The sequence below is a fragment of the Plecotus auritus genome (assembly GCF_963455305.1).
Source record: "Plecotus auritus genome assembly, chromosome: 8".
Lineage (NCBI taxonomy): Eukaryota > Metazoa > Chordata > Mammalia > Chiroptera > Vespertilionidae > Plecotus > Plecotus auritus.
The window spans coordinates 97,839,554-97,861,114 of record NC_137782.1 but is presented as its reverse complement, the minus strand read 5'-3'; the positions used below and the strand labels follow the sequence as shown (position 1 = coordinate 97,861,114).

At 50.5% G+C, this 21,561-nt stretch overlaps 2 protein-coding genes across 8 annotated transcripts in view; one reads left to right on the top strand and one right to left on the bottom strand.

Annotated features, from left to right (window-relative positions):
• Positions 1 to 5,098: 5,098 nt before the first annotated feature.
• Positions 5,099 to 11,939, bottom strand: GID8 (GID complex subunit 8 homolog). Of its 2 annotated transcripts, none has more exons than XM_080686673.1 (5): positions 11,296 to 11,939; positions 8,593 to 8,722; positions 7,444 to 7,640; positions 6,938 to 7,135; positions 5,099 to 5,960 (listed from the first exon to the last, which is right to left on the bottom strand). In XM_080686673.1, exons 2-5 carry the CDS (start codon positions 8,708 to 8,710, stop codon positions 5,787 to 5,789), a joined length of 687 nt encoding a protein of 228 aa, XP_080542799.1. In that variant the 5' UTR covers positions 8,711 to 8,722; positions 11,296 to 11,939; the 3' UTR covers positions 5,099 to 5,786. The 2 variants fall into 2 exon arrangements, with proteins under 2 accessions (XP_080542799.1, XP_080542798.1); XM_080686672.1 differs by having other exon boundaries at positions 11,151 to 11,907.
• DIDO1 (death inducer-obliterator 1) overlaps positions 11,456 to 21,561 on the top strand; it is a 49,673-nt gene continuing 39,567 nt past the window's right edge. The window contains exon 1 of one of the 6 annotated variants that reach the window (XM_080686668.1): positions 11,456 to 11,577. The gene's annotated coding sequence lies outside the window, so the exon portion shown is untranslated. Of the gene's footprint in view, positions 11,578 to 16,986; positions 17,097 to 21,561 lie in introns of those variants that run through there. The other 5 variants (XM_080686669.1, XM_080686667.1, XM_080686666.1 and 2 more) reach the window with 5 other exon arrangements.

Here is a 21,561-nt window from a genome sequence, read left to right as displayed (position 1 = left end):
AGAACAGAGAGGCGAGGCCAGAACACTGGGATGCAATGGCAGTGACTGTGTTTCTGGCCATATTCTGCTTTTTCCAGGAGCTGCCACCTGGTAATACTCCATCTTTCACCTCAACCTGTATCTACAGCAGCCTAGGGACTGGCCAAGTCCTCCCATATTGAGCCCCCCAGAAGCTCCTCCTGCATTTAGGACAAAGCCTAAACCATCCCTCCACCAGTGGCCCTCCCAACCCTCCCTCCGTTGCCTTGAACAGTGTGCCCCTGGTGACCTTGCACCTCTGACCTAGGGCTTTGCGCCTGGCTTCATTCACGCTTGCTGACCAGTGGCTACTCTTCCATCCACGGGACAGAAGGTGGTAGTAGAGATTTATTCCCCCGAGGAGCCCTAGCCCACAGCCGAGAAATCTGTTGCTAAATTCAGTACCAACAGTTTCCCATTCTCTGCCTGGTAGTTCAGCTTCCTCCATTGCTCCAGACTCTCTGATGGTCATCTATAATAATAAAAGCGTAATGTGCAAATTAGACCAGACATCCTTCTGGATGAAGCCGGGGCTGCGAGGGAAACCCGGGTCCCAGTTGCCTGCCAGCAGCCGGAGAGAAGCCCAGGTCTCAGGTGCCAGAGGGAAGCTGGTGTCGGCAGCCAGGGGAAGGCCTACTCTTGCACGAATTTCGTGCATTGGGCCTCTAGTTTTCTACAACCAGAACCACATTGTCGTGGATGTTGGTTATTTGACTACTCAAAGTTCCTTTCCTCCTGGAGCTGATGTTCTGGGTGGGGAGAGAAAACACAGGAAGAATAAAGGGGGGCGGGAGGTAGGGAAAGGGTTGTCTCTGGAATAGTCTGGGCTGGGCAGTCCCTGAAAAGTGTGCTTGAAAACTTCAAGTGAAGGAGGAAGTGCGCATGTAGGGGCTGCAGGGCGCTGCGGGTGGGAGCCATCAGAGTGGCATGGATCACCTGGTGGGCTGCTCAGGGTGTGGACAGCTCAGGAAGGCCAGGGTGGAGGCAGGGAGGCCAAGGCCACTGTATTACTTGGGGCTGAGGATGGGGGCTCCAGCCAGGGTAGAAGCGTGGGCTCAGAGGAGCTGAGTGCAAGCGAGGGTGGGTGGGGTGTGTTGAAGAGAGGGCTCAAGGCGAGCATCTGACACTCCAAGCACCCTGAGCTTGGCAGGGCCTCCTGTCCTAAGGCAGTGTCACAGTCCAAAGGGAGCCTAGAAACACTTGTCCCTGCCGGACTGGGGTGGACAACCACTCTCCAGGCTCCTAGTGGATCCCAGGAGCTACCCCATACCTAACTGTCCTTGAGGTTCAGGTGTGGAGAATTCCAGGAAACGGCTTAGCACCTGGTGTGCAAGAGGAGGGCAGAGGGTGCTAGCAGTCCTAGCAGGGTGTTGGTTCCCGTCTCCTTCTTTGGGGCCCTTCCTTTACTTTCTGCTGCCAGGAGACAAGCCATAAAGGTTAATGGCTAATTCACGCCTTACTATAACTGCCTGCCCACGCTCCAGGGCCATAACCAGCACAGCTTTTGTAAAATTCAGACTCAGCAGACCACAGCCTGTGTCTCCCCCATGCCCCTCCCCCCACGTCACCTCTGCCCCCAGTGCAGCCCAACGGGCACAGTACCTCCTGAAGGTAACGTATGACATTTCTTGCACTGTGGACAGGTAAGAGAAAGCAGTAAGGAATTGGCTCCAGACACAATTTGAGTGAACCGAGGGGGCACCCTGCTTTTGAGCTGAGAGGATCAAGAACAGAACTGTGTACAGTTTCACCAGCAACCAGAAAGACAAAGTTTATGGTGAGACATGGTGAGTGTGATACTGGTCCTCCATGAGTCGTGGAGGCCTGTAGTAGCTCATTCTGAGAGCTGGTGAGGCATTGCTACCTGACTGTTACAAGCACTGCTGTTCCGACACTTGTTTCATCCCAAGAATATGACAGCAATGAGAGATTGAAGACGCGCCACTTCCTGAGTGTGGCCAGGCGATGGGGTCCTGCGCCGTCCCTCACCCTGCTCCCTCCCAGGCCCTCCTGCCCTGGCGTGGGAATCTGGGAATCCTCGCTGGCTGTGTGGCTTCACTTTCTTTTAAAATTATTTTTAAAATATATTTTTATTGGTTTCAAAGAAGGGAGAGAGATAGAAACATCAATGATGAGAGAGAATCACTGATAGGCTGCCTCCTGCACGCCCCCTATTAGGGATCGAGCCCGCAACCTGGGCACGTGCCCTTGACCGGAATCGAACCCAGGACCCTTCAGCCTGCAGGCGAATGCTCTACCCACTGAGCAACACCAGCCAGGGCCACCCTAGGTTTTTTCAGGCGTCCCACAGCTTCCTTCACCTGGGAAGGTGCAGTCGACCCTAGGGGACATGGGCATGAGCACCACAGTGAGAAGTCCTGGGGCTGGCTGCAGCCACCCTGATACTGAAATGTTTGGCAATTTCATAAGTAAAAAACTTACTTGGGATATTCCAATTCAGCTTAAAATTATGCAGTAGGCCAGCCAAATAGTTCTACTTCCTTCACAAAAATGAAACTTATGGTAAGTGCCAGAACTCTAGAGAAGAGACGACAGATTCCAAACAAGACACACAGACGTGCACAGACGAGACACACAAACGAGACAAATGCAGATACCCACAGACAAGACACACACGAACAAACACACAGATACACACAGATGAGACATGATACAGTGCTGCTCCGAGTGGGGATAGAGCAGCAGCCCAACAGAAAGGCTGTGGAACTCCACTTTCCTCACAGCCTTCCCACCACGTCTCAATAGATCAGACTGCACTTAATTCTTATTCTTAGAAGAATATCTCTATGGAAGAAAGAGAGCTTTTTGGATGACCACTCTGAGAAAAGCATGAAAAATTTTACTACAAAATTGGTAAGAGGCAGCAAAAGCAACCTATTTTGCATTTTTCAAAAGGTACTGGGCATCGCCTGGCCAGTGTTTCTCAGTGGTTGAGCGTTAACCTATGAACCAGGAAGTCATGGTTTGATTCCTGGTAAGGGCACATGCCCAAGTTGCAAGCTCAATCCCCAGTGGGAGGTGTGCAGAAGGCAGCTGATTGATGATTCTCATCATTGATGTTTCTATCTCTCTCTCTCCCTCTTCCTTCCTCTCTGAAATCAAGAAAAATATATATTTTTAAAAAGATTTTTTTTTAAAAGGTACTGGGCGTGGACATGCCTGCAGGATCACATGTAGAGACTGCTACAGAAGGTGACGGCTTCTCCAGTTTACATGACCAATGCAACAGCACAATCTACTGCGAACCTGAGAAAGCTGTACGTATTTCTGAAACAAAACATACCCAGTGTAAAAACGCCCCACACACGAGGTGTCAGAGTAGCACGCATCAAAACCACACCTCTCCAAGCTGAGGACAGGCCCTGTAAGGACAAGCCACACAGCCAGTGAGGATTCCACTGTGCCTGACTCAGCAGTGTCAGCAGGAGCGCAGACAGACCACCATGCCACCTGCCGCCCTTCCTTCTCACGGAGACCTGCCACCAATGACCTAGGGGGAGTCCTGCCTCAGTGTCGCGGACGTCATGAAACACACAAGGTTCTTTCTGAGACTGCCGGTCTGCCATGCTCCTGAACTAAGTGTACAGAGTATGAAAATAAAGACAGCACGTTGCCTTAGAAATACCGTGCCCAACCTATCTTCTCGACATGTCTCCAGGACAGAATGGGAGGCAGAACCTCCATGTCCCCAGGGCCTCGCGTAGTCACATGCCAGGCCAACTTCTATCTCACATCCTGGTATACATGTGCCTTTTCCAAAACCTGGAAACCTTCATTCACATGGCAAAACACGTTAGTTCTCACTTGCTTTGTAATTATCCCTGTGCTCTGGGAAGGTTCCAAACTGGGGAGATTCCTCACATGACGTCCTACCAGGAACACAGAAAACCAGAACATTCTCCAACTCTATTTATTTCAAGGCACTTCCAGAAAGCATTACATTTTCATGAACACCACAGCAAGGCTCCATGAGACAAAGCAGAACAGTTGAATGACTTTCCCTCTTCATCACCTCTAAATGGCTTAGCTCAGTGTGGAGACTGTAAAAGGGTGGCAGATAGCCAAGTTTGCAGAGCTGCTCCCTCCACAGGACATGCCAGTCCACTAGCAGGCCACGGGAACAGACCTTTTAAAGGCAAGAACAACACCTGAGTTCTCTCGAGCTCCCCATCCGGCTCACTGGTCTGCAGCATTGGCTAAACTCCTTATCTTAGTAAAATGCCAACCCATCGACTTGCAGCTCATGACAACCCATTTACATGACCAATGCAACAGCACAATCCAAGTTTCTGGGTAATTACTACAGTCAGGACTTCCACTGCCACACACCTTGGCCCTCACACATGAAGACACGATCAGATTTAACGATGTATAGTAAACATGCACGTGAACCGTCTTATATACACTAATAAGAAAAAGTGGTGAAGACTATTCTGAGTTATTAGTGCATCTCTAAAAATGTAGTTTCATCTCCATCTCTCTCCTAGCATTTGCCTTCTAGCTTCTGCTGTAGTTAAGTATCAATGACCTGAATGTGAAACATGACTAGTGAAGCGGTCAGAGTGGAAATGTCACAAGTGGCATGTGGGTGAGGCAGAGGCTAGGACATCCATGGTGACTGCATCTGACCTCCGTATCTGTGACTGACTGACAGAACCACCAGGATGCCCACCACACTGCCCACTGCTCTACCCACTGGGACCTCAACCTCTGGGGGAAGCTGTTTGTTCCGAATCCCATGGCACTCGTGTGTCCCCAACTACACAAGCCGCCACTTCCAAGCTCTCCACCTCTGGGCAGAAGACACACATGCGCACAGAACTGAGAAGCCTACAGAACCAGCTGGTGTGAGCCGGTGAAACCACCAGGCTGCAGTGTGAGACCTCCAGGCCAGCCGCATGCCCAGCTCAGGCCTCCACCTCGTCAGGGCACGGTGTCCCCTCACAGTGCCGGGCAAGTGGCCCTCCAGCTTCAGGACCAGACGAAAGCACTGCCATCACCAAGCCCCGAAAACAAAAGGTTTGTTTGCGATGATGATTAAAACTTTTTAGAGGCATTACGGTCATTCTTGAAATCAAAGCATAACCTTTATTTTCAATAGAACTGCCCAGAAGAGATGGTTTCTTAACCCACCAGAAAAGAGTCTCTGACCACAGACAGCACCAAAATATATATTTGAAAAATTAAAAAACACACAGCCCACCCCTCACACACACGTCCCCCAAAGCCACACAACCCAGACTGAAGGGAAAACAAACCAAACTTGATGCCCTCACACACAAGAAGTCTTTGAGTTAGAGTTTACAAGTTTATATAGTCTCTGTCATGAAAAAACAAACAAAAGCCAGGCAAAAGGGCAACTTGTACACAGAGACAGGAGAATGAAGAATGCGTGTCATCTGCCCACAAGCTCTCAGAAAGCAGGACAATGACCAGTGCTTTCCGTAGACTCTGGGGAGCCTGGGGGGCCACTGGTGTCCATAACAGGACAGTGCAGTGGCCAGGGAACCCTTCAGGAGCAGGACACCTCAAGCGCCAGGTGCTACTACCTTCAGGATGTGCCGCATGCGGTCGGCACCAGGCTTCCGAAGACAAGGTGTCATTCACTGCAAACTTTCCAGCGCTTAAAAGGGCCATTATTCCTTTAAAAAAGGTGCTTGGCTCCCCAAAAGTAAAGGGGGAACAAGAGTCTCTACTGCAGTAAAAATCCGAGTCTGTGTGATGACACAAGGGGTCCCCGCACAGGTCTACTTGGGCTCCTCGATGACGCCTTTGCTGAGATCTGTCATTTTGGGGTACTTTACTTTCTTCTGGTCCAGCTCATTCTGAGCCCAAAGGAGCAATTTCAGTAACTTGGCCAGTTTGGGTGTTGACTCCCGGTTCTCATAATCCAGGACAGCCTGGTTCACTTCGCTCCACACCTGGAAAAGACATGTCCAGCCAGCCAGCCACACGCAGGCGGCCAGAGAGTCTGTTACAGCACGCATCTTATCCATCTGCAGAGGCCTGTAACCACTGACAAACATGTGAGGCCCTCTGCGTGACACACACACACACATTCCTGCCCACAGGGAGCTCACAGTCCAGCTGGTAAATGTCACACCTGGCCTGGATGGCAGTTCAGTGCCATGAGCCAGGCTGGAGGAACTGCAAGAGGAAGGAGCAGGCAGGGATGACAAGCTCCATCCTCAAAGCCTCAGGGAGCCTGCTGTGGCCTGAAGGACAGTGGAGGGGCCATGGGAGGAGAGGCAGCTGTACTTGGGGAAACGACTGACGTCATGTTGGCTGGAATACAGAACCAACAGTGAGGACAGGAAGCTTCAGAAACAAGTCTGGGATTTTAAATAAAAAATACTTAGGACACCTATTTCTAAGAGGCTCCAAATACACAGGAGGAAGGCTAAGGTAAATGAGAAAAATCGGCAGAGGCTTGGATACAGCTGACCCTTGAACACCACCATATGTGGATTTTTCGATAAGCACAGTTGGCCCTCCATACCCGAAGGTGAGTTGCACCTCCACCACTGGGATCCATGGATGTGAGGGCAGCTGCATGCATTGTCACACGGTTTTATACAAGGGACTTGAGCCTGCACAGATTCTGGTACCCACTGCGGGGGGGGGGGGGGGTGCATCCTAAAACTAACCCCCCGTGGTTACGGAGGAATGACTGTAAATAGTTAGGTTCCAGGGGAGTCAAAGTCATACATGTGCCCAGAAACCCCACACTGTGCAGGGTCACTGTGCTGTTGGGTAAGGTCACAGCATGCTGCGCCTAGCTCCACACAATGAAGAACAGAACACCAGGAAGAACTGGTGCTATCATACCAGTGTCACACACCCGACATGATGTGTCCCTCACACTCTGCACGGGAGTCACCCCACGTGGGTTCTTTACCTTCTGCCTCTGCATCATATTCAAAAGATCTCCAAAGGGCGAGTCCTCGGGATTATCAAAGGCCAGCAGGGCCAGAGTGCGCTCCATCTCCGTCAGGCACTCCCTGCTTTCCTCCCCCTGCTCTGCCAGCTGCGTCTGCGCAAACTCCAGTGCAGCCTCCGTCTCCCGCTGGCGGATCAGCTCAATCAGGTGCTGTTGCTAGTCAGGGGCCAAGGCACACAGACTTACACACCACACCTGGGCCAGCAGCCCCCTGGTGGCACCAGGCTACACTCTAGTCAAAAGGACAACTTAAAGGACACTTTTCTAGCACCTCTGAGTTATTAAACTTGCATTTTAACAGCAAGAAACCACTTCTGAAATACATAACACAACAGCTAACTCAACCCCTTTCCCCACGTAAATTAAACGATATTCTATTAACACAGATTCACCCGACACTTCTGAATCATCACAAGTCACCTCTCAGGGATCCACAGAGCAGACAACTCTCAACCAAAACTCACCTGCAGGTGGAAGTAAAGGTAGCGGTTGGTGTCCAGCAGTTCTGGGTGGAGGCTGTTGATCAAGGCGATTGCCTCCTGAATCTGTCCCTTTAGGATCATCTCACGGATTTTGATCCGCTCATCAAGGGTTTCTAGATCCACACTAGGCTCAATCCCGGACTCCATTCGAAACTTCTCTGCGGCTTCCTTAAAGCCCTCTGGAAATGAAAACTGGCCTCACTGCTCAGAAAGTCAGCAAGATATTAAATGAAAAGCCTTTTCATCACTGTCTGCCCAATCACCTCAAGTAAATCACCCCCACATGTACTGTACTTCCTCAGGGACTGGTGTTAATATCTTTGTGAATTCCTGGTTAAGCCTTGATATACAGAAAGTGAAGCCAGACATATTGGCGTGGGCTCCCCGAAGGAGGCTGCAACCTCAGATCCAGTTGCAGAGCAGCTGTAGGTATGGTCCAGGTGAGGCAGTACTTCACAGCCTCAAGGATCTGGGCACTCCCTCCTCTCCACTGAGTCCACAGCCCCCCGCCTCACCCCCCACTCCCCCGAAGCAGCCTGTTTGCCTTTCTCTACATACACACACACAGCCACAAGCTCACATTTCCTCCTCCTCGCCTGTCAAAAAATCTCAGCAGAGGCTGGTGGGGAAGGGGTCCTCAGAACTACCAGGAAAGAGACTCATCCCTGTGGAAACATCTGGGCTTCCTACCAAGTGCAGAACCCCCCCCCCCTTTCCTTCCACTATCATGGAGGACTGCGTGTCAACTACAGACCACCTGTTTCCCTCATAGGTTCTGCCCTCCCTATCTCCTTTGAGCTGAGCACCTTTTAGAAACAATGCAATATAATTTACCAGATTGGCCAGGGGAGATCACTCGGGCTTTAAATGTACTTTAGAACATTCTTAATGATCTTAATTAACTGCAAAAATATAAAAAGCCAAAAAAATTTGATTTTTGCCTCAGGTACTATTATTTCAGACACAGAAATAATGACCTCCTAGCCAAGAGAGGATATCTTTAACATGATAATATACAAATCTGGTACGTTCACACTGGGTTTTATAATGCCAGAACAAACCTAACAGCACACAGAACTTTGGTAGTACACAAAAGGGAGCATCTGTAGCATCCTTATCGCAGGCTGTTACCTGTGACTAGGTAGTTCATGATGAGGCGATTCATGTCTGCTCGCTGCACGTGTAAGTTATTGAGTTTTTCCATCCACTCATCTTTCGTGATTTCATCAGGTTTTTCTGTGTAACTCATTCTGCTTTATTTCTACAGGGGGAAAATATTTTAGGAATTGGTGAAGAATTCTCTAACAATTGTGATCATTTCAGAAATAAACACAGTGATATAGTAAGAAGCAATAGAGAGTGGGAAGATACTTTAAACCTGGAGAATAGCACATGTAAAGGGCCAGCGACACCAGCACAGGGTTAGGGACCAGGAAGAAGAGTTGGTGTTCATAAGGTAGGGTGAATGCAAGAAAGAGCCAGGGATCAAAGAACCAAGAGGTCATCTGAGGTGGGGCTGAGCGAGGCTAAGGAGGAAGTTTAGATAAAGTCTCTCCAAAGTGCAAAGGGCAGCTGCCAGAGGTATGACCCAAAGAATTACATATTATGACAAACATACTCAAGAGGAACTGGTAATCGACCACCAGACCAACAAAAACTAAGAAAGTGACACCATCAGCATCACAAAGACCCAGAGTTATCCCCAAGCTCTCACTGCCGTCAGAGCAGGCTGCACTATGAAAAATTTGGCAGCCCTCACGAGGCCAAACACAAGTGCACCTACAGCCCCAAGATTCTAGTCCCGCCAGACCAGACCTCAAGAACTCACCACCTTCACCAGACATACAAGCCTGTTCACAGAAACACTGTTCCAGATGGCAGGAACACGGAAGCCATGCGCCAGACGTCCATCCAACAGCAGCATGGACCACAACCCCAGGCTCCAAACCCTTGGGCGGGTGTGTGAGGATCCAGAACTTTTCAGACCACACAAAACCTATGTGACAGTCTACACTATATGGCATGGTGCCCTCTTGGGTTTGAGGCAGCACCCCATTATCAAACATCATCTCTTCTGTGAAATGGGTATCAGTGCTGAGGGGAATATAGGCCATTCAACAGCCTCCACCATCAAATAGGTTAAAAACAAAAGCAAACACTTGGTTTTCAGAGCTATTTGGATTTAGGTTGCTGAGACGGGATTGTGATCAACTGCTAACATGGCAGAAGTTACTAAGGGGGTTAAAATAAATGAAGACAGCTACGTGAACTGCTCTTAGAAACCAGATGATGAATATATCAAGTTGCAGCAGAGGCCCAAGTGTGGCAGACAGCTTAGTAAAAAACAAAAACAAGGCAAAATGCATAACATGTGCTTTCGCAGTAAATACACATGAAATGGGAAACTCAGGAGGTGCAACCAGGAAGGAGGGGTGGACAAGTGCTGGCCCTGGGAGAACCACCTGGGCTTCTGAGGTGGGGGTGCGGCTGAATACCCATTAGGAACACTGATTTCTCGTCGCTGACATACCCATCAGGAACACTGCTTTATAGATAGCAAGCACATGCTCAATGCTTCCATACATTTAAAAAAATTACAAGATAGCAAATGCGGAGTGGTGAGAGTTGAGCAGGAAAATCAGTAAGGAGACACCCAAACAAGAGGGACCAGGGGCAGATGTGCTGGGGACACCCGTGGGCCTTGCTGCTGGACTGAACGAGGTAGGATAAGAGGATGCCTGGAAGGCTGAAGATGAGTCCTGGAAGGATGGGGCCACAATGAGGAGGCAGGGCTGGGACAGGAACAGGTTTGGGGAGCAGGGCCAGTTTGGGCTGCCTGTCAGACACGCAGCTAGGCAACTCCAGCAGGTACCTGGATTACAGGTCCTGAGCTCAGCGCTGGGAACATTAATTAGGGAAACATTCGTCAGAAAGTAGGGACAGCCAGATCACCCAGTGTGGGTAGAGAAGCAAAGGGACACAAGACAAAGTCCTGGTTCGTGGGAGATGCCAACACTCAGCACCTGAGACAAAACCAAGAGACTGTTCTTCAAACACCATCCCTCGCGGACGCGGCCAACTGCGTAAATCAGACCAAACTCTCATTACCACACGGTACAAAAAGACACCTGTCTCTGAGTTCTCAGGGGGCAACCACACCGACTGTACCGCTCCCGGACGGCGAGAGAGACTTCCGAAAGCGACCCCTTCGGAGAAGTCAGCAGCTAAACTCCAGCAGACACAACTAAACAGTCCAGCTCCGACGGGGGGCACTTGCTCCCCAAGCAGCAGTGTCCGTTCTCGCCGGTTCGGTGTCTGCAGGAAGCAGTTGTTATAAAAATCTATCTCCTGGCAAAGACACCAGTGCCGCGTCTCAGTATTCTGGTTCCGAATGCCAAGCGGCCCCCGGCGGTATTCTCCCGGTAGGACCACAGTGCCGGGCAGCTTCGGCCGGAGCAACGGGCAGTTTGACTTGCAAATCCAGGGGGCGACGACGACGACGACGACGACGACGACGACGACGACGCCGCCGCCGCCGCCCGAGAACAAGCCGCGACCTGACACCTGCTCGGACCTGGGACCCCTGAAGACACCACGCAGGTCCGACCCCCCTCCAGCCCCCTTTTGGCCCCGCCGTGCTCCGCGGGGACGCTCGGCCCGACCGCCGGGGCCCACCATGGCCATCTTACTGTGTGAATCCCGCCTGCTGCGCAGTTTCCGCGGCCGCTCTGGGGGCCGGGCCGGGCCGGGCCGGGCGGGGAGGGGCGGCGGCGAGGGGCAGGGGGAGGCGGGGGCCGCGACAGAGGCGGGGCGGGAACGTGAGAGCAGACGCACCGGCAGCCGTCCCCTCAGCCTCTTCCCGCGAGATCACGAGATCGCGAGCCGGCAGCCAATCAACTGCTCCGGCGACAGGGCGTAGCGCGGCGGCTGCCCGGAAGTGCTGAACTACAGCTTCCGTCCTTGCGCTGAACGCTCTAATCGGCGCCCTAGCTCTACGGGTTGGCGCGAGAGTCAAAAGGCGTCGTCCGCCTCTGGGCAAAATGGCCGCTGTGCAGGCGTAGCTGTGGGAGTACTTCGCGCGAGGAATGCTGCCGCTAGACTGAGTCCGAGGCGAAGGTGCCAGTGTCCCTTCCGTCGTTTGTGTGAGCCCGGAGGGCACGGGACGGGGCGGGGAGCACAGGCGCCGGGGCCCCGCGCCGCCCCGAGTTGAGGTTCCTCCCGACTGGCCGCACAGGCCGGGGAGGAGCCGCCCGAGCGCAGCCAGCAGGAGCTCCCCGTTCCGTTGTGGGGCGGCCCGGGTTCCCGGCCGTGTGGGGAACGCGCACCAACTCTGGATGCGTCAGCTCCCGCCGGCCCGGGCAGGCGGGCGCGGCGGCGACGGCGGGGTCCCAAGCGGCGCGGCGCGCACCTGGGAGACGCGGAGGCGCACGGACACCTATTGACTGTTAAGTCGCAACCCGTCTGCTCTAGAAGAATGCAGGCTCCGAGCAGGGCGGGGTTTCCCCGTCGCCGGAGAGGGAGGTGGAGCGATTTCGAGCGCTTCGGGAAGGCAGCGGAGGGCAGCCCCGTCCGCGGCCCTTTGAAACCCGAGGGAGCATTTTATTACTAGGTGGTTCTGTCCATGCTTAGCTGAACCAAGACCCCGGGAGGCAGGTTAAATGGGGGGGGGGCGTGATCTGGTCACCCACCCACTGTATCTTCACCCGCATGTATTTCCTGTTAACGGATGATGCCATTAAGTCCCAAGGCACTGGTTATGTCATAAGTTTCTTTGCAAGAGTAAAAGCAACAGTAATATTTTAATATTTAACTCCTGCTGATTTTTTAATGTAGACTGTGTGCAGCATAGTGCCACCTAGAACAAATGCGGTGGCCTGCGGGTTGGACGGGCAGTCCTGCCGCAGACCAGCAGGGGCACAGGCGGCACCCCTGGGTGGCTCGAGTTGACTGTGCCCCTCAGACCTGACTGGTCGAGAGTTCGAAATACACAGATTGTTTTAGGAGTTGACCCTTCTTTTTTTTTCAATTTAAATTATATATATCATCAATACACACGTATGTATATATAAATGCACACAATATATATGTTCACGGCCACATCTGTATGTGCTTTAAGGGTTCTTTTTGCATGGCCCAGATGTTGTCATCGGATGTTTGGCCAGAGGTGGCGCCATTGAATGAAGATGAGACATTTTTCAGTTAATGTCCACATTTTCCTTTTTTTAAAAACACTTGCAAAATTTTGGCTTTTTTGACTTTGAAATCATCTTGCCTTCATGCTTTGAGTACTTACTTTGTGTTGGAGGGAGAGGAATTTTGTGTCTGACAGGCTCCCAGGATTTCTCTTTCCTCTGCACAACCATAAAAGGCAGTGGGCTGACCTTCCACCTTTATAGACAGAGTTGGGCGCTCTTGTTTTTCCTTGGGTTCCTACATTTTGGAAGCAGTTGGTTCAGTTCGGAACTCAAAAATCTCCTGCTATGGAAGGATGATTTATGGGTATTGATTTTTTTTGAAATGCAGAATAAGAACCTTTAGGGTATACTTTCACAATCCCTAAGAGCTCAGCCTCTGTTGTTGTTCTTGGTGTTTCCGCCAGAGACACCTTTCTTGTTTTCACCGTTTTGTTTTAGTGAGCCAGCAAAAAAAAAAAAAGGCAACCAGTTTTGGGGCGGGGAGTCTAAACCACTTGCAGCCAGGCTAAGAGGGAAAGACAGACACACCCATCTGTCCGGGGTTTTGCTACCAGTTTTATACTTTAGATGGGGTGAGAGATGTAAGTCTCTGATAGGATTTACATTAGCTTTGAACGGCAGGGGTGGGGAAGGGGGATGGGTCTAGTTCTGGGTGGGCCCTCCTGGGATTAGCGGTCGCTGCTGATGGGGAGATTCATGTGCTAATCAGAAGGGGAGGCTCCTGGGGTTTGAGGGTGGCTGGCTATTCTCTCTTTTGGATAATCACGAAATAGCCACCTGGAAATTAATTCTAAATTCTGACAGGTATGTAAGCAGACTTTTGTTAGAGCTGGCTTTATATACAATGTCAAAGTGGTGAAAATCAGGTTTTTAAAAAATAAAGTGATTGAAGCTTTTGTTAGCTATAAAAAATTACTAGATTTATCTGTTCCTAGGAATTTATATTCTAGCCACAGGAAATGGTGGGTGTAACCTTTTAATTCATGTCTTTTAATTCCACAAATGGTTAAGAGCACAGCCTCTGGGTATCAGGCACCCTGGGGCCCTGGAGTAGGGTTGATGGGTTTATTGCCCCTTCCCTTCCCATGGTCCAGCCTGGGGCAGCCCAAGGAAACACGAGTGCCACTGAAATGTGCCACTGCCTTCTCTCCAGTAAGCCTTGGGCCAGGGTGTGTGTGAGATCCGAGCCTTTCAGCCCATGACCCCTGAGTCAAAGGGCACTGGCAGGTTTTCCCCAACTGCTAGTGGAGGTTAGGGAAGCCCAGCGAAGGGGTCCAAGGGTCTGACCTTGGCCTTTCCCACCCCCTCGGGAGGTTGCTGGTCTGCTCCAAGTCTGAATTCCAAGTGAGAGTAATAATAAAACTATTGGTTGCTGCTTTACTAGTTTTGAATTGTCCTTGGAAAGGGGCAGAACCTCAGAGGGGGGATTGGGGCTCTCAAGGTTGCACTTGATCCCGGCGGTGTTCTGCTTTAGGGTTTTCATTTGAGACCAGGACCCTGCTTTCCAATGGGCTTTAATTCAGGGTGAGAAGAGACTGAAAGCCGGGAAGCAGTTTGTTGGACTGATGAATCCCAGATCTTTTCTGCTTTGATAGACTTCCATGAGGTGTGGGGGGTAGCAGGACCGTATTGGTAATGCACTAATCATATTTTTTCCACAAAGACTCAAACCCCATTGAGGCATGGAAGCCTGTTAAGCTTCCTGCCCCCTCTGGCCCTCTGAGCCACTCCTGTTGCCAGTCCACAGGACTTGGGGTTTTTGTTAAGCATTGGGGTTATCTAAGGAAGAATTTGAGACACTGGAGACTACTTTTTAGGTTATTAAAATAATTTTGTTAGGAGGAAGTATTCCTTAGTTGGTAGAGTTCTACTAAAAAATACCCAATCTATATTCCAGAAATGCCTCTTTCACAGTGAGAAGCAGCTTTCTTGAGGAGGTGCAACAAGTGGGCTGGAATTACCTGAAGAGGTCAGAGGGGGAGAGCCTGACTCCTCCCACTGGGGAGGCGCCCCTCAGCCCCAGACCCAGTCAGCCTGCTGGGAGAGGTCTAAAAGCACAGTCCCAGGGCTGTGAGGGTCATCTCTAACTGCAGTGGGGCTTCCCTCTTTCCCCTTGGTCTCCCATTCTGAAGCTTCCTCAGGGCTTCCTGGTCCACTCTCAGCCCTGTCCTTAAGTGCCTTTCAACCCTCCAAGCACCTGGCCTTATACTGTACCCCAAAGTTAAAATCTCAACTTGCAGACAAACATTGCTGCTGGGTTTTGTTTTTGGTTTTTTTTTCATTTAAGGATCCTCTACTAAAGAGGCTGGGCAGGCGGGGTTCCCCCATTCTAACTCCCATTTAGGGGCCCTTTGTAGTGACGCTCCTGTGATCTTCCCCAGTGCCCCAGCATGCCAGCCCCATTTTACAGACAACTTGCCCAAGATCAATCACCATGCTTGTTCAAGCCAGTTTACACTCGATCTGTTTGGTCTCTAACCCTCCCACTACACCAGGGGTGGGCAAACTTTTTGACTCGAGGGCCACAATGGGTTCTTAAACTGGACCGGAGGGCCGGAACAAAAGCATGGATGGAGTGTTTGTGTGAACTAATATAAATTCAAAGTAAACATCATTACATAAAAGGGTACAGTCTTTTTTTTTTATTTCAATAGTTTTATTCATTTCAAACATTTTAACAAGAAGAATGTAAACACTAATTATTATAATTTGAAACTTCAAAAAATGGAGGAATCATAGCATAATAACATACCTTATATTGAAGATGGCAAAGGCAAAATAAAATTGCCTAACAAAGGAAAGTTACAAAAGCCTTTCAAATTAAACTTAAATATAATAAAATAATTTAAAACTAAAACAAATAGAAAAGAACAAAATGTGTAAACAGTAAATTAAACATTTTCTTTAGTGCAACTTCCAAATTATGCCCGGGACGTAGATGTAGATGGCAATGTAGACTGGGTTGAAAGGTTTTTGGTCTTTAAAACATCAACTTCAGTGGGAACAGTGTTGTTGGTCTCCTTTTTAGCTAATGCTCTGATACTGTGCTCTCCAGGGGCGTGTCTCCCTACATCAACGTGTCTACACATTCCCAGGGTAATGTCGGCGGGGGCATTACAAGGAGACTCTGGAAGATTGAGAGGTTGTTCCTTCTACTGAATGGGTGGATATAAATCCGCCCACTCAGAAGAAGGAGCTGCGGCCCTGTTTTCCAACGTTGCCATGTTAACACTGCTGCTGGTGAAGGAGCGGAGGGGAGAGCAAGAGAACCCTCCGCTCTTTCGGCTCCGCAGGCCAGATAGAACAGCCACCGTCCCGCGGACCGTAGTTTGCCCACAGCTGCACTACACCTACCTGGGGGCAAACCTGAAGACTCAAGTTGGAAGAGTATAGAGCCCATCCCTGCAAGATTCCATGAAGGTGGTCCTAACAGAATCACACAAGCAGAAACTAGCTGCATTGTATTCCTTTGAAGAAAACTGGCTTTGTGGTCCTTAGAGATGTCTATTAAAAAGCACTCCTGCTCCAGGCCCGGGTTCTTGTGCACATGCAAGCATCTGGGAGACCCTGTAGTGTCAGAGGTGCAGCTTTACTGCACACAGGGCACCTTTCCACTTTTTGCCTAGGCGTTCCCGCCGCTTCCAAGGAACGTGGAAGTGGGGCTGAAGGGGCAAGTGATGGGAACAGAGGTCAAGAAGTTACTGCCCTTGGGGCAAATGTCCAGTGTCCACGGTGTCCCAAGGCAGCAGGAGTTGCCCTCTGAGGTCGACTGAGTATCTGGGGACAGGCAGATGCTGGGGTGTCACTAGTCAGTACTAAGTGAAGAAAATCCATGTGGAGGGTTGCTCATCGGCCAGAGCCCTTTCCCTTTTGGCGCAGTAACTGTCTCACCTTTTCGTCCAACCCTGTGGACAGGTGTGCCCAGGTTGCTTGTGGGCGGGTGGGCGGCTCGCTGTTCTCCTTGGCCCCCTGGACTGCAATCCGGAGAAACTGAAAACGCAGGCTGGTGGGAAAGGGGCCCTGCGCCTTGCTCTTTTGCCCTCAGGAGCCCGCCAACAGGAACTGGGCCACTGTGCGCTCCCTGGAGGCGGGGGGCGGGGGGCGGGGAGGTCTGCCTTGGGCTCGCAGCCTGGGATTCCCGCCCTACCCCCACCCCCGCTTTCGCCCAAAGCTTTGGCCCTTGGGCTCAGGGCGCATGCGCGTGGTGTGGAGTCTGTACCTGGCCTTTCGTTTGCCGCACGGGGGCGCCGCTCAGGGCGCGGGTATCCTCTCTAGCTCCAGGGCGTCTCGGTGGCCGGCGTCTTCCCGGCGCTTGGAGCGGCGGGCGGGCCCTCTAGTCTAGCCCCCACATCTCGATGGCCGGCGCTGACCCCGCCCGCCTGCTCGTTCCGGTGCTCTCGGAGGAAATGGCTGCGAGATCTTAGAGGTCTGGGAGCGGAGGTGAGTGGCGTTCGGGCAGCGGGCGGAGGAGCTGACCGCCGCAGGGCCATGCTCTGGGGAGGGCGGGAGGGCGGCGGTGCTAGAGCCCGGCCCTCCCAGAGCTGCGGCGTTCGCACCGGGCCTGCTGCCGCCGGAGAGGGAAGATGGCGGCGGCGGGGGAGGGGCGGGGGCCTGGTGTGGCCCGCGAGCTGCGGGAGCCGGGTCCGGTCCCGGCGGGAGCGTACTGAAAGGGGAGAGAGCGAACACTGCCCTGGGACCCAGGCAAGTTCCCGGTGCGGCAAGCTGACACGTAGGACGCCTGTTTCCAGTGGTCGTGGAGCTGGTGGGGTTGAGTTGTGTTTAAACCAGGCGTCTCGGGTGGCGAAGTTTCGCTCCAGAGCCTGTTCAGGGGTACGTTCTGTTGCCTTGCGAGGGCGACGCCGCGACGGCGCGGTGTGTGGTACATAGAGACCAGTTCGCTTTCTCGGCGTCCGCGCCCCGGCGGGAAGCGGCGGTGTTCAGTTTTTCTTGTCAGCTGGGTGTCTGTGGCCACATATGTGTCGCGGTGTACCGTCCAGACTTTCGCCTCTGACGCTCAGATCCGTTTGCTTTCTCCTCGGTCCCCGCGCGCATTGCTCCCGGCCAGGCCTAGAGACAGGAAGTCAATCAGCATTTCTGCTTTGGATCTGGCACCTCGTTACGGGAGCTTGGAAGGGCGGCTTTAGGTGACAGCAGCGCGGTGACAAGCTGTAGCTGTTGAAGGAACTCTTCTTGCCTGGACCGTGGGTAATCATGTACTTGTCGTTTGCACGCTGATGGAATGAGATTTGAGCCTCGTGTGCTAAGGGGCATATATTGTAGGAGGAGAAAGGAGGTTTTAGGATCTTTTCAGTGTATTCACATAACTTGTATCTGTAGGTTGGTACCGGGGGAAGCTGAGCCTCCGATTAGTAGTGATAATGTTGCAATGTAGTTACTATGCTTCAATAACGGCTTGCAGTGGGCACGAGTGCCAGCTTGTTTTGAGAAGGGTGCTTTTGTGTGCAGCCTGACCTCCAGGAAGCTGAAGTACAGGGGAGGAGCTTGCCCAGGATTGCACGGCTGGGCTCTGACAAATGTTGGTTCCATGGTTTCCTGGAGCCACTTAGGCCCTGACTGAAACATGCTTCCAAGAAAGTTGCTTTCAGCTGTGCGTTTTAAGGAACTAAGATCTCTGATCTTTGGAACGATTCCTTGATTTATTCAGCGAATATTCATTGCATCCTGTGTGCCAGGCACCAGGACAGAAGCAGTGACCAGAAAGTTGACCCTCCCAATCTTGTAGACAAGCCTAGCGGGGACATGCGAGGTCATCCCAGCTCCTTCATTGGGCTCTGTGTTGTCATCCTTGCACCCTGGAGCTTAGAGCCCCGTTGCTCGTGTCTCTGTGACTGATCCACATTGTAAACACGGTATAGTCATCTCAGAAGACCCAGCTCTGGTCCCATTAAGAAACTTGCCTAGCCGAAACCGGTTTGGCTCAGTGGATGGAGCGTCAGCCTGCGGACTGAAGGGTCCCGGGTTCGATTCCGGTCAAGGGCATGTACCTTGGTTGCGGGCACATCCCCAGTGGGAGGTGTGCAGGAGGCAGCTGATCGATGTTTCTCTCTCATCGATGTTTCTAGCTCTCTATCCCTCTCCCTTCCTCTCTGTAAAATATCAATAAAATATATTTAAAAAAAAAAAAAGAAACTTGTCTAATGCATTTCCTCAGCACCGTTTTCTGCTTACCTCTGTTCACCATGAGTTTAGGAATAACGTACCTTTTGTTTACTTCCGATTTTCCAAGAGCCTTTCCTTATTTTACTATTGGATTAAATGTAAGCTATTTCAAGCAAAGTGAGTTCTGTTCTCAAAGGAAAAAAAGGGCACAAATAAAAAGTTGTATAATTGGCCTCTCCTCTTAATTCCTTACTATTTGCTAGTACCCATGGTTATCAGTTTCTTTCCTGGCAAAGGGTGGCATTCATAGCATGTGTGCTGTGAGCGTCACAATAGCTTGTTGCAGATGTGTCCCTGGGGCTTGGAGATGGGCACGCTTGGTGCTCCAGGTGGGCCTTGGTTCATGGGCTTGCTTTCACGCAGGGAAAGGGCTTTGGAGTGGGCACTTTGGCTTCCAGTGGAGCTTGTGGGTCCTGCTGTTGATACTGTAAGTACCAGGGCGTGCCTAATTTCCTAGGAGTTCCATCCCTATAGCCCAGGGACTGGTTCTTTCTAGTACATGTTGGCAAGATGTTCCAGGACCTGATTTTTCTTCATATGTCTTTCCCATGATACCAAGTGACTCTTACAGAGTAAAGATTGTGTTCACAGGCCAGCTCTCTATTGTCCTTGGGTCCCTGAAGTGTGGCACTGTGTCCCATAGAGGCCTGATTTCTCATACCCCTGGTAGACTCAGCAAGTTCACTAAGAAAGCTTTTCCTTACAGTCTGACTTTTGCATTTTTCTTAAGTGGTGGAGTCACTTACAGTGTATGGAAATCTAATATTACCCTTTTTATGGCCAGCATTAAGTGACCTTGCTAATTCAAATCACAGAGGTCTGTGATTGACAACTAATGGAAAGGCATCAGTCGGGAAGGAGGGGCCTAGAAATCGAATCGAGTTTACTTGGTCCAGTGCCCACCTGATTTGCAGAGTAGTGGCTCTTGCTTAGGCCTCATTTTATTTTTTGAGTAAGGTAAATTGTTACACCAAGTTGAATGGGTAATTGTACGTATTGTAATAAGAATGCCTGTAACCATGACTATAAAGCATACTTCAGCAGGTGGTAGGTTACCTTGTGTGTAATTTTTATGGGGCAGATATTTCTTTGGGCATCAAATTTTAGATGCTGTGATTTTGTTTTTCATATGCTGATACAGACATTTAGGTGGTACTTTAATACACGTTTATAAGACTGTAAATGGGGGCTTTTTCCCAATATAAAGATAGCTTTACGATGATTTGGGTTATAAAGTTAAATACACATATAGAAAATTAAAGCAATACAAAAAAAAATAAGAAGAAAGCAAAAACACCACTGAGCCACGCTATTTGGGCCTGACATTGTCATTTAATAGGTGACTTCCACCATTGGTTGCATGTTTGCTCGCTGTGAGCCCTGACTGGTCTTGACGTGGTGGAGTTTCAGATAACCTTTTAAAAGGAAACTGTAAGGTCACAATTGTCCCCCATTTCCCAGGCAGGAAAGTACAGCCCAGAGAGAGGTAACTTGTTAGGTTTGCAGCTGGGGTTGAAGCCAGGGACATCCTGATGTAAAAGCCATTGAGCCCCCAAGCCCTGAATCTGCTTATCTGAGGACTTAGCCCACATGTCAATGGAGGAGTGTCATGTTGCGGTCAGTAGGGGAGGGCACTGCTGGCTGCCTTTATCAGGACCAAGAATGCTGAGTGGTCTGCCTGAGGTGCTACCCTGCACCCCATAGAGACACAGGGCTAGGTAGACGCTAGCCTTGGAATCTTAGGGTTTGTTGATTGTAATATGAAGTTTTCCCTTTAGTTGTAAGACAGCCCTCCTGGGCATGCCTCTCCGTGAAGATTCAGCTCTGTGTGTGTCCATGAAAATTGACACAGAAAATCCTGTTATTTATTCTTTAACACCTGTATTTAAGCTTAGACCTTTCCCACTACCCCAAAACCAAAACCAGACGCTGGTCTCTGCTAATCTTGGGGAAAGAAAGGAAGATTCCAGCTGAAAACACAGTAATTCTTAACTTGTCTCCAAGGTCTCTAAGTGTCATTTCTGCCTGCCCTAAGACCTGTAGGGGATGCAGCTCTGCTCAGGAGACACAGGCCTGAGTATAGGCTTTTCTTGTTTCTCCAGCCACATTCTCTGAACTTTGGGGCAGTCAGTGTGGGCGCTGCAGTCTCCTAACTGGAATCAGCCCCTTCTCGGCAGTCATGTGAAGCTCATTTAGGAAAGTCGGGAGTATCCAGAAAAGTCCACTGCTGAAGCAGTGCTGTCCCTGCCTTGTAGTCTTCCTGGCTGGAAGGTCACTGTGGTCCAATAGGCAGCAGCCCTTAAGGTTCCCCCAGGAGTCAAGTTTGCTCTGTCAGCCATTCCCAGAGGGTTCGAAGTCAGGACCTGACACGCCTAAAATTACTGGGACCCCAGAGAGCTTTTGTTTAAGTTGTGTCTGTTGATATTTACTGTATTTGGCATTTACAGTAGAGATATTTACTTATTGTAAAACAATAAATCCTTGCATATTAACATGAATAACATTTTATGGAAACTATTTTCCAAGACAAAACCAACTTAATGAGAAAGAAAGGGGGCATTGTTTTACCTTTTTACAAATCTCTTTTATGTCTGGCTTAACTGGCAGCAGTTTGACTTTTCACATTTGTTTCTAGAATACTCCTGAGGGAGTGACCCATGAAAACAGAAACAATGTCTTAATGTTGTGTAGATAGTTTGACCTTGGAGACCTCCAAAGCCTAAGG